The sequence below is a fragment of the Hypanus sabinus genome, chromosome 6 (genome assembly GCF_030144855.1).
Source record: "Hypanus sabinus isolate sHypSab1 chromosome 6, sHypSab1.hap1, whole genome shotgun sequence".
Classification (NCBI taxonomy): Eukaryota; Metazoa; Chordata; class Chondrichthyes; order Myliobatiformes; family Dasyatidae; genus Hypanus; species Hypanus sabinus.
This window is the reverse complement of record NC_082711.1, coordinates 146,895,685-146,909,864: the sequence shown is the minus strand read 5'-3', so window position 1 is coordinate 146,909,864 and position 14,180 is coordinate 146,895,685. Positions and strand designations below refer to the sequence as shown.

At 41.6% G+C, this 14,180-nt stretch overlaps 1 protein-coding gene across 1 annotated transcript in view; it reads right to left on the bottom strand.

The window, feature by feature from the left end:
* Positions 1 to 14,180, bottom strand: part of LOC132395940 (eosinophil peroxidase-like) — a 32,289-nt gene that overhangs the window by 17,141 nt on the left and 968 nt on the right. The window contains exons 4-8 of the mRNA XM_059973156.1: positions 13,239 to 13,445; positions 10,612 to 10,966; positions 7,266 to 7,426; positions 6,213 to 6,471; positions 2,350 to 2,520 (exon numbers count right to left, since the gene is read on the bottom strand). Coding sequence (XP_059829139.1) covers positions 2,350 to 2,520; positions 6,213 to 6,471; positions 7,266 to 7,426; positions 10,612 to 10,966; positions 13,239 to 13,445 — 1,153 coding nt within the window. The remainder of the gene's footprint in view (positions 1 to 2,349; positions 2,521 to 6,212; positions 6,472 to 7,265; positions 7,427 to 10,611; positions 10,967 to 13,238; positions 13,446 to 14,180) is intronic.

Below are 14,180 nucleotides of genomic sequence, written 5' to 3'. Positions count from 1 at the left end.
CTATTGTTTGCACTGTTGTAACTATGTGGTTTTGTGCAGGTCTTGTAGCTTTAGATTTTGGTCTCATTTGTCTGGTGGATTTGGAGCTCCTTTCTGGGGAATGCACTAAGACGGTAGCGCGATATTAATACGCAGCAGCCTCTCCAGACTCTGGATTGGGGATTGCCAAATGTTATGTAGATTTTCTGGTGTAATCTGTTTCGTCATATGCTTTTGTGATATCATTCTGGGGGAACATTGTCTCATTTTTTAACTGCATTGCATTTGTGGTTTCTAAATGACAATAAACTGAATCTGAATCTGAATTTACATAAATGCAGATTAATTCTTTCACAGGATATCCTGCAAAATTTGTGTTGCAATTTCTCTCCAGCAAAATTGTCGATCACATGTGATAATTTAAGCTATGCAGAATGTACACAGTAATTAAATATTCCATCATCTGAAGAAATAAAGAAAGTTAAAGTTATCTTGCTTGGATAATTATGGAGAGTCCCACACTACTCAGAGTACACTGCAGTAATATATAATTAAAAATGACTTCATGATGCAGGGTTCACTGTACTAATTACAATATGTTCCATAATTATTCTTTAGCCATATTAATAGTCATTGCAGTAAGAATACAATAGACAGCAATTTTCTAGCCACAGTGTTAGAATATGTACACTTGCTTCTCGAGTTCTGGCTCCAAGCCCAATTTTTGGTATGTGTTTGCGCGATCAAGGCAATATGTATGGCTAGTTTGAAGTTCTGATGAAATATTGAAGATAACAGGCTTTGGATGTTAGGCTAAGCAGATGTTCTTTCTCCAAGCCATCCAATGGCAATATTCAAAGTTCCCTCAGGTGTCTTGAACAGTGGATATTTCTCACCCCATATTATTTAGAAGCATTTAACTTCGCTGTTTGTAGGAACTTACTGTGTACAAATCCCCTGTATTAAACTAATGACAGTACTTCACAGTATCACCACCATTTAACCAGCGAATATTTCATATGAAGTATATCTCATCAAACATTCAGCAGTGAATATACTCAATGGATATTTCACAGTAAACACGTTAGTTTAACTTACAGCTCTAACGTCAAACAAACTAATACAGTTTCCCAAAATCTCCTTGGCAAATGAATCTTTCCAACTAAATCTAGTTGTTAACTATTTAGTAGTAAATATTCCCATACAATTCCTTTCAGATGAAACTTTGGCAATTCAAAATGAACCAATACAGTATGATTTATGTATATTCTAAGGAAGCAGACATGACACCAAGAAATGTAAGTTTGGTCTTGTTTCCAGTAATTGAACAATGATCCTAAGGGCCACTTCTCTATTTCATGTCTATTGTCAGCTTTCTGATACACATTAATGGACACCAACCCATTCAAATCAGTCTCTCTGCAATATTTCCTTTAATACACCCAGGGGAGCAACCATTCTCCCTCAGTGAGGTGAATATTTTCCTGTTTGTTTCTTGTTAAAGTGAAATTAAAGCAGATGATTCTGGAAACACTTGGCAGATCAGAAAGAAAAACTAAATTCACAGAGAACATAAGAACTATAAGAAATAGGAGCAGGAGTAGGCCATCTGGCTGTTGAGCCTGCTCTGTTATTCAATAAGATCATTGCAGATCTGGTCATAAACTCATCTCCTCTTATCTGCCTTTTCCCCATAGCCCATAATTCCCCTACTATGCAAAAATCTAACCAACCTTGTCTTCAATATATTTACTGAGGTAACCTCAACTGCTTCATTGGGCAGAGAATTCCACAGATTCACCACTCTCTGGGAAAAGCAGTTCCTCCTCATCTCCATCCTAAATCTACTCCCCCAAATCTTAAGGCTATTCCCCTAGTTCTAGTCTCACATACCAGTGGAAAAAACTTTACTGCTTCTATCCTATCTATCCTTTTCATAATTTTATATGTTTCTGTAAGATCTCCTCTCTTACTGAGGAGAACCAGGTAAAGAAATAGGTGAAAATTTGCTTCCAAATACATCTTACGTCCCTCACCAATTTATCAACCATGTGGCTTAGAAACTGTGAAGTTACCCTATTAGAGAGAAGTACTTTCTCCCTTCTACTCATTTTCACCCTCTTTATACCTTAAATGAACTTGTATATTGTTCACCAACCCAGTTCTGATAAAAGGTCTTCAATCTAAAGCATTAAGCATTTCTCTTTCCATAGATGTTGCCTGATTTATTTATGTGTATTCAGAATATTCCCGTTTTTATTTCAGATTTCTAGCATTAGCCAATTTCTTGATTTGGAAATACTAGATAATAAAACTGTAGAATTAACTGGCTTTCAGAGTTATACTCTACTCTTCCTAACTTTCTCCTACCTGTTATTCCATGATCACGGGAACGTTGCATATTCAGAGACCCCAGGTCCAGCCCTAAATGATTAACCATCTCAAAGAGCATCTCCCGCAGTTCATCTGTCATCATCATGTCTTGCTTTTGCAATTTTGAAGGATTGCCTATCAGTCCTCGAACAATTGGATCAGCACCACCTACCAAAACACAAAGCAAAACACACATTGGAAATCATCTTCCTGGCACTTTATCCAACTCTCCAAAGTGCAGTTATGTTAGAGAGAACAAATTGTTGAACATTTCCTAAATATACAGCATACAAGTAGAGTAACAATCTTGTTTATCATCCCCTCCTAAGAAAAAGGACATGTTGATCAAGAATCTTTACTGCTGAGAAGGTCATGGGCAATCAAGCATTGGACCACCATCATCTTTCAGTTAGTCCTAACGAAGGGTCTCGGCCTGAAACGTCGACAGTTCTTTTCCCTATAGATGCTGCCTGGCCTGCTGCGTTCCACCAGCATTTTGTGTGTGTTACTTGAATTTCCAGCATCTGCAGATTTCCTCGTGTGGATCACTATTATCTGCAGTTTCCCATCTCAACGTTCAAAGTTCAAATTTCAAAGTGCATTTATACTGTATATGTATACTGTACCTTGAGATTTGACTTCTCTCAGGCAGCCACAATACAAAGAAACAGATTAGGACCCATTTTTTAAAAAACACACGCTGTGAAGATCATCAAACACCCAATGCACACAGTTAAAAAAAAGTGAAGTAACACATAGAAGATTAACCCGCAGAGTCCCCAAAGGGGAGTTCACTGCCATGGAGCTAGTTCACCACTAAGGCAAGTTCCAAGCCAGTTCAGCACTTGCTGTTTCATATGGCTTGTCCTGGAGGGGCAGATGCGAGACTGTCTGGGATCTGGGGTTGGATCAATCTTCATATGTCATCTTGTCCACAACCTTTCCAACATGGGTGGCCCTGAGTTGGCATCACCTGATGGAGTACTTGAAGGACACAAGTCAGCATGTTGATCCAGGTCATGGAGGAGTTCAGCAATGAAGCACTTTAATCAAATTGTGCAAATATGTGGAAGATGAACTGCAGAGTCCCTGAGAGGGAGTCCACAGCTGCAGAGCCTGTTCAGCATTGAGGTGAGTGAAACCCATCCAGGAGAACGATGACTGCCAGGCAATAACTGCGCCCCAACCTGGTGGCATGGCCTGACAGTAGTAGCAAGAAGAGAAGGAGACCAGTCAGCAGCAGGCAGACGGCACCTAGCACTTGTTCATTTCCACTCTCATCCTTGACAATTTTAACCTTGCTCAACTCTTTAATCAGTGCAGAGAAATGGAGCCAATCATGGATTCAACACAGCATACACTCCCCACGATGGCTGTACTCTCTGGGGTCTAGTTCATCAAATCCCCAGGAGATTGCAAAATGTCTGATCGGTTAGTCAGCTCAAAAGCACATCCTTAGAAGGAAAATTACAGACTGTACTCAATTGCAGTTGTATATCTAGAAGAAGAGTTTCTTATAGCTTTGTGAGCTCACTGCATTGGTTGCTAGCACCAACTTGAAGCCTCATTCACAGTCACATACCACGCTTACTTGGATATATATTCTAAGATGTACAAATTTGCTAAATAAATGTGATTCCTAAATAACAATGCCTTGCCTTTGCCTCAGGGTAGCTATGAACTTGTTCAATGGTGCAGTAAATTTGATGATGCGTGATACAGCTCCATTTCTTATGCTTTTATGAAAACCAGAAGTCAGAGAGCAGACTGTGTTTCAATGCATTTTGTCCGTAAACTACAACTGTCCGTTAGCGGGTTGCACGTAATCAAAAGCTGCAGTGAACCCGAGGAAAGGGGCTGAGATTTCATTCATTCTAACATTATCAAAAGCAAGCGGAGAAGAAATGAGATATGATGCTTTCGTCCAATTAATCCAGGATAAGAAGCGACCTTTCACATGGATTAGCAATTAATGAGTGGATTTATGATATCTGATATTTAACTTGCACCAGCAAAGCAGAATAACGCCAACCCAATCCTCTTACAGTAGCTAGCGTTTGCTAAGCTCCATGAAATGTTAGAGCTCAGAAACCTAATCACGCTGCACAACTCAGAAGTGTAAATACAGCCATGGCATGAGTGGAACTTGTGCAGAGTCGGTAATAGTATCTGAAACTCAAGTAAGTAAGAGTGGCATAAAATACAAGCGATCACACAAGGTTTCCTTTTGCAATAATAGCTTGGTCTGATCTTATCGGTAAAATCAGAGACTGGGATTTCTATTAACATGATGCACCTGGAAATAGGTTCTAAAATGGCTTCATCAAGCAAAGTTAAGTTGGGTATCACAAATCCTTCATCAACTATCCTTCCCCAATCCACGCAGAATCCTGTTATTCCCTGGTATCCAATTTTCCTTCTCAATATCCACGCCTTCCTTTACAAAAAAATTGCAGCAGCAATGGGAACCCCAAGGGAAGCTCATTCAAATTTAGAGCATTTTTCTCATAGTATCTCAAGCTCAGTTCCTGACTCTCAAGCAAGATAGCACTTATGTAGCTGTTCACCTCTCAGTCTTTTTCCTTCCTGTAGGCTCTGGATTGACTTAGCACATCAATTTTTGGCACTGATTCTGATTTTCAGAGATGGCACATGAGCTGAAATATTACATGCTGCCTCCTAAGGTTTGAGGTGTGGGGGGGGGGGGGGGCATCAGTTGGCTAGATTAGGGTCATGCAAGATTTTAGGAGAGAAAAGATAATTATCAATTCAAAGGTGGAGTCATGAGTCATGAGATACAGCAGAGAAGCAGGCCCTTTGGCCCAATGTGCCCATGCAGCCTATCAAGTATCTGTCTACTGTAAACTAATCCCATTTACTAGGTGGAGTTTGGGTATGGAGTTTATGAAATGTCTAACTGCCTAAAAATTGTTGTCTTTTCCTGGAAACAAACTCAGCTCTATGTGACAGAAGCAGTGAATCTAACAATGTGCTTCATTGTCAGAGGGCAAACATTGGGCTAAATCCACTAAAGTTATGAAATCCCAAACTAAATTCAATAGCATCATTAAAATGAGGGTGTAGGAATGTATTTAATTAAATGGATAATTGTATCAAACCAATTTTTATTGACATGAGTTACAATGTTGATGATGATCAATCCTGGAATGATGGAGGATTAGAGACCAGTTTCCTCAGAGTGCCTTGTTACTCATATGAGCTGAATTATTTGTAAAAAGAAAGCAGCAGGAGCTCGAATTCCCTGATGATGGATTCTAGAGAATCCTTATTCCCAAGGTGTTCTGTTGGGTAGATGGGAGGCAGGGATGGTCCTGACAGGGAGGAGATGGTCCTGGCCACCCACGACCTTTTACTTCTTTCAGCTCTTTGGATGTTGGTTTTCAACATCTGAGTATTAAGGAAATTCCAAGGAGGCATTTAAAGAAACCAACGATCTCAGGTCGCTGTGCCCTTCTGTGAGAATAGTACTTGGGGAGTATCCAAGTCTGAAGCTTACAAATCCAGTGAGTATTCCTCTGCCAGACCCAACAGCAGACATTTCTGGAGTAGACCTGAGTCAGGTCACCTTCGGTCCTTGTTTCTGCATGACCTTGAGTCTTCCTCTCCCCAAGATCAAGGGAAGGTGAACAAGGAGTAATGCCCACCCCTTGCTGTCTGCAGGGTCAAGCAGGACTGTCTTAAAATGGCCGTACAATACTTAGCTCTACTTTGTACTTGATTTAATCGCAGCCAGAATCCAGTTACAACCAACATGAGCCCAGCAATGAACTCTAACCCGAATCTCAGGATCTGAGCAATGATTCAGGCCGAGCCCAGTAGTATTAGAGTGTGCTTCCTACCTTGCCTTATCATCCTCCAGGGTACGAAGAAAGCTTCGTGGAGAGGCAGAGTTGGGAACTGTGGGTGATCCTGGAAGTTTTCATCAAAACGAAACAGAAACGGCTGAACAGTAAGATGCCCAAAGCGGAAACATGCTGATGAGATAACATTGGCGATACTGGGATTGACAGACTCATCATAGCCTTTGTATTCTGGGAGAAATCTTGCTATCGCTTCTGGTCCAATTAGCCGGGGAATATAGTCTCGGAAAGTAATAATCTGCAATAAAAGACCATCATTCACTGCACTTTCATTAAAAAACAGCAAATTTAATGAAAATCATTGCACTCTCTCTTTTGAAAAATATCTTCCCTTTTCACTTCACATCCAATGTAATACTTCCCTGCAAGCATGGTCCACAATGGCATTAATCTTTGAGTAAAAACATTTTACCCACTGACTCTGCCTATTCTTTATTTTTGAGATAACCATGGGAATAAAGAACACTTGTCTGGAATAATTCTGGTGATTACTTACTCCTTTTTTGTCTGTCACCTTTGGAAAAGCACCTTTGTCTATGTTACCTTTTGATAAAATAGACTTAACTTTATCCTGTGACACCCTTTATAGTCCTTTCTGCATCATTTTTTTCTGTGATCAGGTGACTATAATTCACATTAATCAGTACCTGATGTACAGTCAAGAGACACTGATGGGTCTTAGTCAAGACTGAGAAATGACAAGACCAGTCCTCAGTGACTGTGAAAAATTTACTTTAATATGTTATGACCTTGCCAATTCCTACTGTTCTAGATATATAGGAGGTTATATTTATTGATGATTATTTGATTATCTGAGACTGTCAAGGTTTATACACAGAGTAGGATTGGAACTACATGTCAGCCAGATATAGGAATGATGACAGTGCTCCACCTGAAAGATTGCACTTTTGTTCCCAAAAATATGATATGATTGTTAAGCTTGGGAACTTCAATTTTATTTGTTATGCTGAGATTTAAATTTTATTCTGTCAGTAATACAGCCAGTATTTTACTATGACATTTTTTCTGTACCTGCTGAAAAGCTCCCAAGATTTTTCTTGTTTCATGATATATCCTATCACCATTCCAATGCGGGTTTATAGTCTTCAGCTCTCTTGCGACGCGATTGTGCTCCCGTAGAAATATTGTGTGGAAAGACAACAGTCCCAGTTGTTCATTCACACGTACATCACCTGGGATGGACATGGGAAGGTTATCAAGTGTTATTAGTGTGGTTTGATTGGGTCTGAATTGACTGCAAAACACAATGGTTATTCTCAATATGATTACAACATGATGTTTTTTTATCTATTTAAAGGGATACATTGTTATTTCTCCATTGAAATGAATGAAGGAATAGGGATTGATGAGGTTGTATGACAGCTGTCATAGATTTAATAGCCCAAATGGCCACCTATGTTCTAAGGAAATGTGGGAATGGAAAGAAGAACTATTCACAAGGTTTCTACTCTAGGTGCTTCTTTAAGTTAGAGGTGGACGAATTGGGCATTGTGCCTTTTATTGAATGAACAAAGAAATCAGTGAGTCAAATTATTACACACTTCTATAAGTGTTCCCAGCATTAAGCTTCTTCAGTGCATCTAAGGCAGAAATATTGAATTGTTTTGGACCAATCCCTAAGCTCATCAACAACTGGATAGAGATTTCTCTAGGCAGATTCCAGTGCTCCTTTATGGTTGTATCCAAAACAACTGAAAATCATCCAGTTGTACATCCCTGGGGAGGGACAAGAGGAAGCTATTGAGGAATTGTATCACAGGCTGCAGAGGTCAGAGGGTTAACATAAAGTCCACTGCTGATGTTGTGGTCAAATTAACATGTACAAACAAGCTGGATGAACTCAGCAGGTCAGGCAGCATCCGTTGAAACGAGCTGTCAATGTTTCAGGCCGAGACCTCTCGTCAGGACTAAAGAAGGAGGGGGCAGGGGCCCTATAAAGAAGGTGGGAGGAGAGTGGAATGTGCCAGGTGAAAAGCCAATCAGAGGAAAGATCAAGGGGTGGGGGAGGGGAAGCAGGGAGGGGATAGGCCGGAGAGGTGAAGAAGGAATGTAAAGGGAAAGCACTATGGGTAGTAGAAGAAGGCAGAATCATGAGAGAGATGATAGCAGCTGGAAGAGGAGGCAGAGTGAAAGTAGGATGGTGGAAGGGAGAGTGAGGGAATTACTGGAAGTTGGAGAATTCGATGTTCATACCAAGGGGATGGAGACTACCCAAACGGTATATGAGGTGTTTCTCCTCCAACGAGTTTCATCGATGATGCCCTCACCTGCATCTCCTCCATTTCCTGCACTTCGGCCCTCACCCCATCCTCTCGTCACCACAACAGGGACCGTGTTCCCCTCGTCCTCACCTACCACCCCACCAGCCTCCAGATCCAGCACATTATCCTCCGCAACTTCTGCCACCTTCAACAGGACCCCACCACCAAGCACAACTTTCCCCCTCTACCCTTCTCTGCTTTTCGCAGGGATCGTTCCCTCCGTGACTGCCTGGTCCACACGTCCCTCCCCACAGATCTCCCACCTGGTACTTATCCCTGCAAGTGTAAGTGCTATACCTGTCCCTACACCTCCTCTCTTGCCACCATTCAGGGCCCCAAACAGTCTTTCCAGGTTAGGCAACACTTCACTTGTGAGACTGTTGGGGTAATCTATTGCATCCGGTGCTCCTGGTGCAGCCTCCTCTACATCAGCGAGACCCGACGCAGACTGAGGGACCCCTTCGTTGAGCACCTCCGCTCCGTCCGCCACAACAGACAGGATCTCCCGGTCGCCACCCACTTCAACTCTACTTCACATTCCCATTTGGATATGTCCATACATGGCCTCCTCTACTGCCAGGATGAGGCCAAACTCTGGTTGGAGGAGCAACACTTCATATACCATCTGGATAGCTCCAGCCCCTTGGTATGAACATTGAATTCTCCAACTTCCGGTAATTCCCTCCCCCTCCCCCTTCCCCCATCCCAGTTTCACTCTGCCTCCTCTTCCAGCTGCCTATCACCTCTCTCACGATTCTGCCTTCTTCTACTACCCATAGTGCTTTCCCCTTAGATTCCTTCTTCACCTCTCCGGCCTATCCCCTCCCTGCTTCCCCTCCCCCACCCCTTGATCTTTCCTCTGATTGGTTTTTCACCCTCCCCCACCTTCTTTATAGGGCTCCTACCCCCTCCCTCTTCAGTCCTGATGAAAGGTCTCGGCCCGAAATGCTGACTGCTCATTTCAACGGATGCTGCCCGACATGCTGAGTTCATTCAGCTTTTGTACGTGTTGAGAGATCAGAGGGGTTGGAAGGGATAGATAATCTGTTTCACATTCGCATCAAATGTCAGTGATTCTGTTCACGGATGCCCGGTCTCTATGCAAGGGGTAAAAACACAAGGGGACAGAAGGAAGTGCAGAGTTTTGAAGAAGATAATTATGAGCCAAGGAGGCCAGAACACTTTAAAGGACATTGAAGAGTTTGCAAGGACTGAGCAAATAAGTGTTGCTTTAGTTTAGAAGGATATTGATGACGACAGCTTTCAAGGAGCAGTGGAAGGGGAAAAAAAAAGGCCTTTAAACATACCTAATTTTTGCATTGGGGAGATTGAGGATCAGAGGTTTAGGATGTAGGTTTGAAAGACTTGAGTATAGAGTGAGAGGGAGAAGGAATATACTTTGGGAATAAACTGGGTTCTAGTTTGGAAACTATACCAAGATTAGTCCAGTGTGTCTGGAAAAGGAGGGAATGTAGGAGTTTATACTTGGTTTTGGAGCACAGAAAAAGTAGTCATGTAATATGATGGACGTTCTAAGAGTTAGCCTGGCAACTAAAAGTAAACATGAGAAACTATTAAATACTGAGGAATTTAGGAGACTATGGCCAAGAAATTGGCTCAACATGTTTTGCTGCCGTTAACAATATGCCAGGTAGTATGGTGTTATGGACTCGCAGCAAGTTCCAGGAATGATGGACGCCCAGTCTTTTACTTTAGCACCTGTTTTAAGCTCGTCATCTTACCACTGAAACAATTTCACCTAACACATTTCTAACCAAGTTCCTTGTTTCAGGGCACAAACAAAAGAAAATCTGTGGATGCTGGAAATCCAAGCAACACTGACAAAATACTGGAGGAACTCAGCAGGCCAGGCAGCATTTATGAAAAAAGTACAGCAGATGTTTCAGGCTGAAACCCTTTGGTACTCCTGCTGAAGGGTTTCAGCCCGAAACATCACCTGTACTTTATTCCACAGATGTTGCCTAGCCTACTGAGTTCCTCCAGCATCTTGTGTGTGTTCCTTGCTTCAGGAAGGAGCTTTATTAGTAAAAGGAAAAGTGATTTGTGCAGAAGTGTTCCACATAGCTGATACTCACCAGCAATAAAACATGGAATAGTTTCAGAGTCGGTGTCACAACCTTCTCCAATGCTGCCACAGGAGCCATTTAAAGCGGTGGTAAATGGCAGATATTCTCGTCCATTGTCAGTGAATTCCTGGTTCACAGCCAACAGACCTTCTTCACTGGTCAGGTTTCTGAGGCTGTTGGCCAGACAGTCGGTACTGCCGTACAGTTCACTCATGTCAAGGAAACTAGTAATGCTGTTAATCTGCTGACGAATGTTTGGTTCTTTAGGTTTAGTGCCTTGGTGACCGTTATCACAAGCAGGAGCTGATCGGAAGAAAGGCATGCATTCTCTGTCACTTCCACTTCTGGTGTCATTAGGAGGTATCTGTAAGTGTAGGAATGATTAAACTCAAATGGCTTGACTAAATCTAATGCGAGGAAGGTTTTCCAGTTTAATGCTTAAAAGAATAAAGTCTTTATCTAGGTAGACTTAACACTATTTAGGATTAGAATAAACAGAATAATAATCAGTTGGAAAAATCTTTGTCAAGAGTTAGTGAACAACAAGAAAAAAAATTAGCAATTATATTTTTATGGGCACCAAACTTGTGAAAGACATCAAGATAGCAATGCTTATTGTATGCCGGAGTTGCACTTCCTGCCACGTTCATAAAGGACCTTTGCTACTATGAAGAATACAGTGTGATCAACTTTTAGCTTCCCATTGAAGTTGTGGATATATATATAAACCCTCCTTCATTTTGATGTGTCTAAAACTGAGGACTATCACCCAATTGCAGAATGGGATTACCTCCATCAAAAGGGCAGCAAAAGTAGGCTGTCCACCTACTTTTCAAAAGCAGCTTGGGATGGGCAATTTCTGCTGGCTTTATCTGTAGTGGCCACATCCAAAAAATTTCAAAATATAAATAATTCAATATGGGGTGCCATAAAATAGGTGTTGGAACTTCTCCAGATTCAAATCATGGGTTCTTAGCTTGTCTTAGGGTAGCTCATGCTAATTTATCTTCGGAAATCAAAACGAACAGCAGCCAATCAAGAGGCATTAAAAGACACTAGCAATTAAGTCATAAACTTGTTTCCACCATTTGCCCTCCCTCTTCAATTAACTTGCCACCTGTGCTACAACAATTGAGAGTAACCAATTAACCCACTGATCAGCACTGGTACGTGGGATGAAGACCAAGGGAAACTCTATATGGTCACAGGATTGAGTGTAAACTGCTCAAAGGTCAGGATTTAACCTGACTTTTGATAGTAGTGAGGCAGCAGCACTAACCCCTGCGCCATTGTGCTGCCCCACCACTTTTATTGGCTGAAGAAGCATGTTCCTTTGAAAGTTTGATTGACAAACCTGATTGTGTGCTTTGCGCACTTCCTGAAAGTTAGATCAAGTCCTTTAACTGTATAATAAGCAGTTACAATTACGAGAATGGCTGACTTTATTCAAGCAAATTTTTCAGAGGGAATAAGATCTCGTGGTCACTGGATCCTGAACACATCTTGGATACTGAAAGTTTGTTTTCTCAAATACTGTGGGTATTGATTCTATCATATACGGCAGAACATCGGAACCTTAAGCTCCCACATCAAACTAATGTTCCACCAACACCTTCTCAAAGTGTGAAAACAAACATTGATGAATTTCTTGCTCAAAGTACCCTGAAAAGTTTCTAAGTTAGCACTCTCTTCCTTATTCAGAAGAGCGAATTTTCAGACTAATCACCTTCATGCCTGGAGGAACAAATCCTCAATAAGCCTTTAAATAATGTTGTGGGGCTTTTCTATACATAGCATTTAGATATAGTTCTGTGCAAATTCTTAGGCATATACTACATACAGAGCTAGGGACTACACACAATCGGTAAGTCGTTTCGAGACTAGTTTATTCAAACTTGGCGGCGCAGGCATTTAATCCCTAGCGCCCGCCCTCTCCGGGTGGAAATGACGTCAGAGGTGCATTACCAAAGTCTCCCCCCGCGCGCTGGCTATTTGTGAGCCGGTTCGCCTGCGCAGAAAGTGGGTTGCCACACTCGTATATATGCCTAAGTAAATCTGGCGGGAGCAAAGGGTGTTGGAAATTGCAAGGGTAAAGCATAGCAGGAGAGGTGTGGGAAAGGTGGCAGAGAAGGGGTGGAGGGGTGGAATGGATGCAGACACACCCAAACCTGAGACACCAGGGACGGTGATTTGATTTCAAACAATGGCTAAATGATCACTACAGAGTGTCTCTTCGTGCTTCTCACTTTTTTGTGGCAGCAGTACAGTGCAATACATAAAATTACTACAATACTGTGCAAAAATCTTAGGCACCGTAACTCGCTCGCATGCCTTCTCTCTCTATAGATCTCTAATGCCTTCCCTTGGACAACATCAGTGGCGTGGCGTGGCGTCTTCCATAAAAAAAAACCCTGCCCAGGCTTACACCCTGGAAACTTTCCAAGGCGCAAATCCATGGTCTATCGAGACTAACAGAGGCCTGCACTACTATATAGTGTGCGTGTGTGTGTGTGTGTGTGTGTGCACGTGCCAAAGACTTTTGCTCAATATATATATTGTCGGTTTAGGATTTCATTTGTATTGTTCTGACTTAGCATCAAACATAACTTTAGAATAATACGGAATGCAGATCTCACCTTAATTGGAAAACAGGGATTTCCTTGAATGCAAGTGCTTTCACAGTCAATGCCACCTTCGAACGTTTCGATACTGCCAGCCAGAGGGCTTAAACTCATATCGTGATCGAGCCACTGACCCCACTGCATAAACAAGTAACTTAGCTCTGTATCTGAGGTTACCTCCATATTGGGAATTCTCAAGATTGTGTTAGATACCTGTCGAACCTGAAGCAGATATGAAATTTATTCATTACGTGAAACCATGCCAAGCCTTGGAGTGATAGCATTACAATGCACACAGCAGGCAGTTCAACCCACCATGTCAATGCTGAATATAAAGTAACAATCTGTATAATTACATTTAACAGCTCTTTCCCAGAGCATATGTCTTGGCAATTCATGTGTCTTCTCTGAAGCTTCTTCAATATTCTGAGAGTAGTTTTCTCTACAATCACCTCAAGCAGTGTGTTCCAGATTGCAGCCACTCTCTTTGTGAAAACAACCTCCCTCAGATGCCCCCAAATTCTGACTCCTTCCCTTAAATATATGACCTCTGCCCGAGGGAAAAAATTCATACTATCCACCTTCTTCATCTCATTATTATGTATTCTAAACCCTTTTATATTACACAAAATCTTACTGATCAGTTTTCTTTTATGAATTTATCCTACTTGTTCACACTTAAACATGAAGTACATTGAAGTGACCCATTAGGAGACTGAAATTTTTTAGTACCTCTCCATCTTGTAAATTCCATCAAAAAGTACTACTTCAGATATGTGCTAAATGATTGCCAATATATGAAGTAGTAATTTTGTACTATATATGAGCTATTTTGATACTGGGTTGGCCCGGTGCAAAGATAACCCATAATGGTAAACAATGGAAACAGAAACGTGAGTTTCACTCTCTTTGACTGGTTGAATTATCTTCATACACCTATCCATAGAATGACAGGCA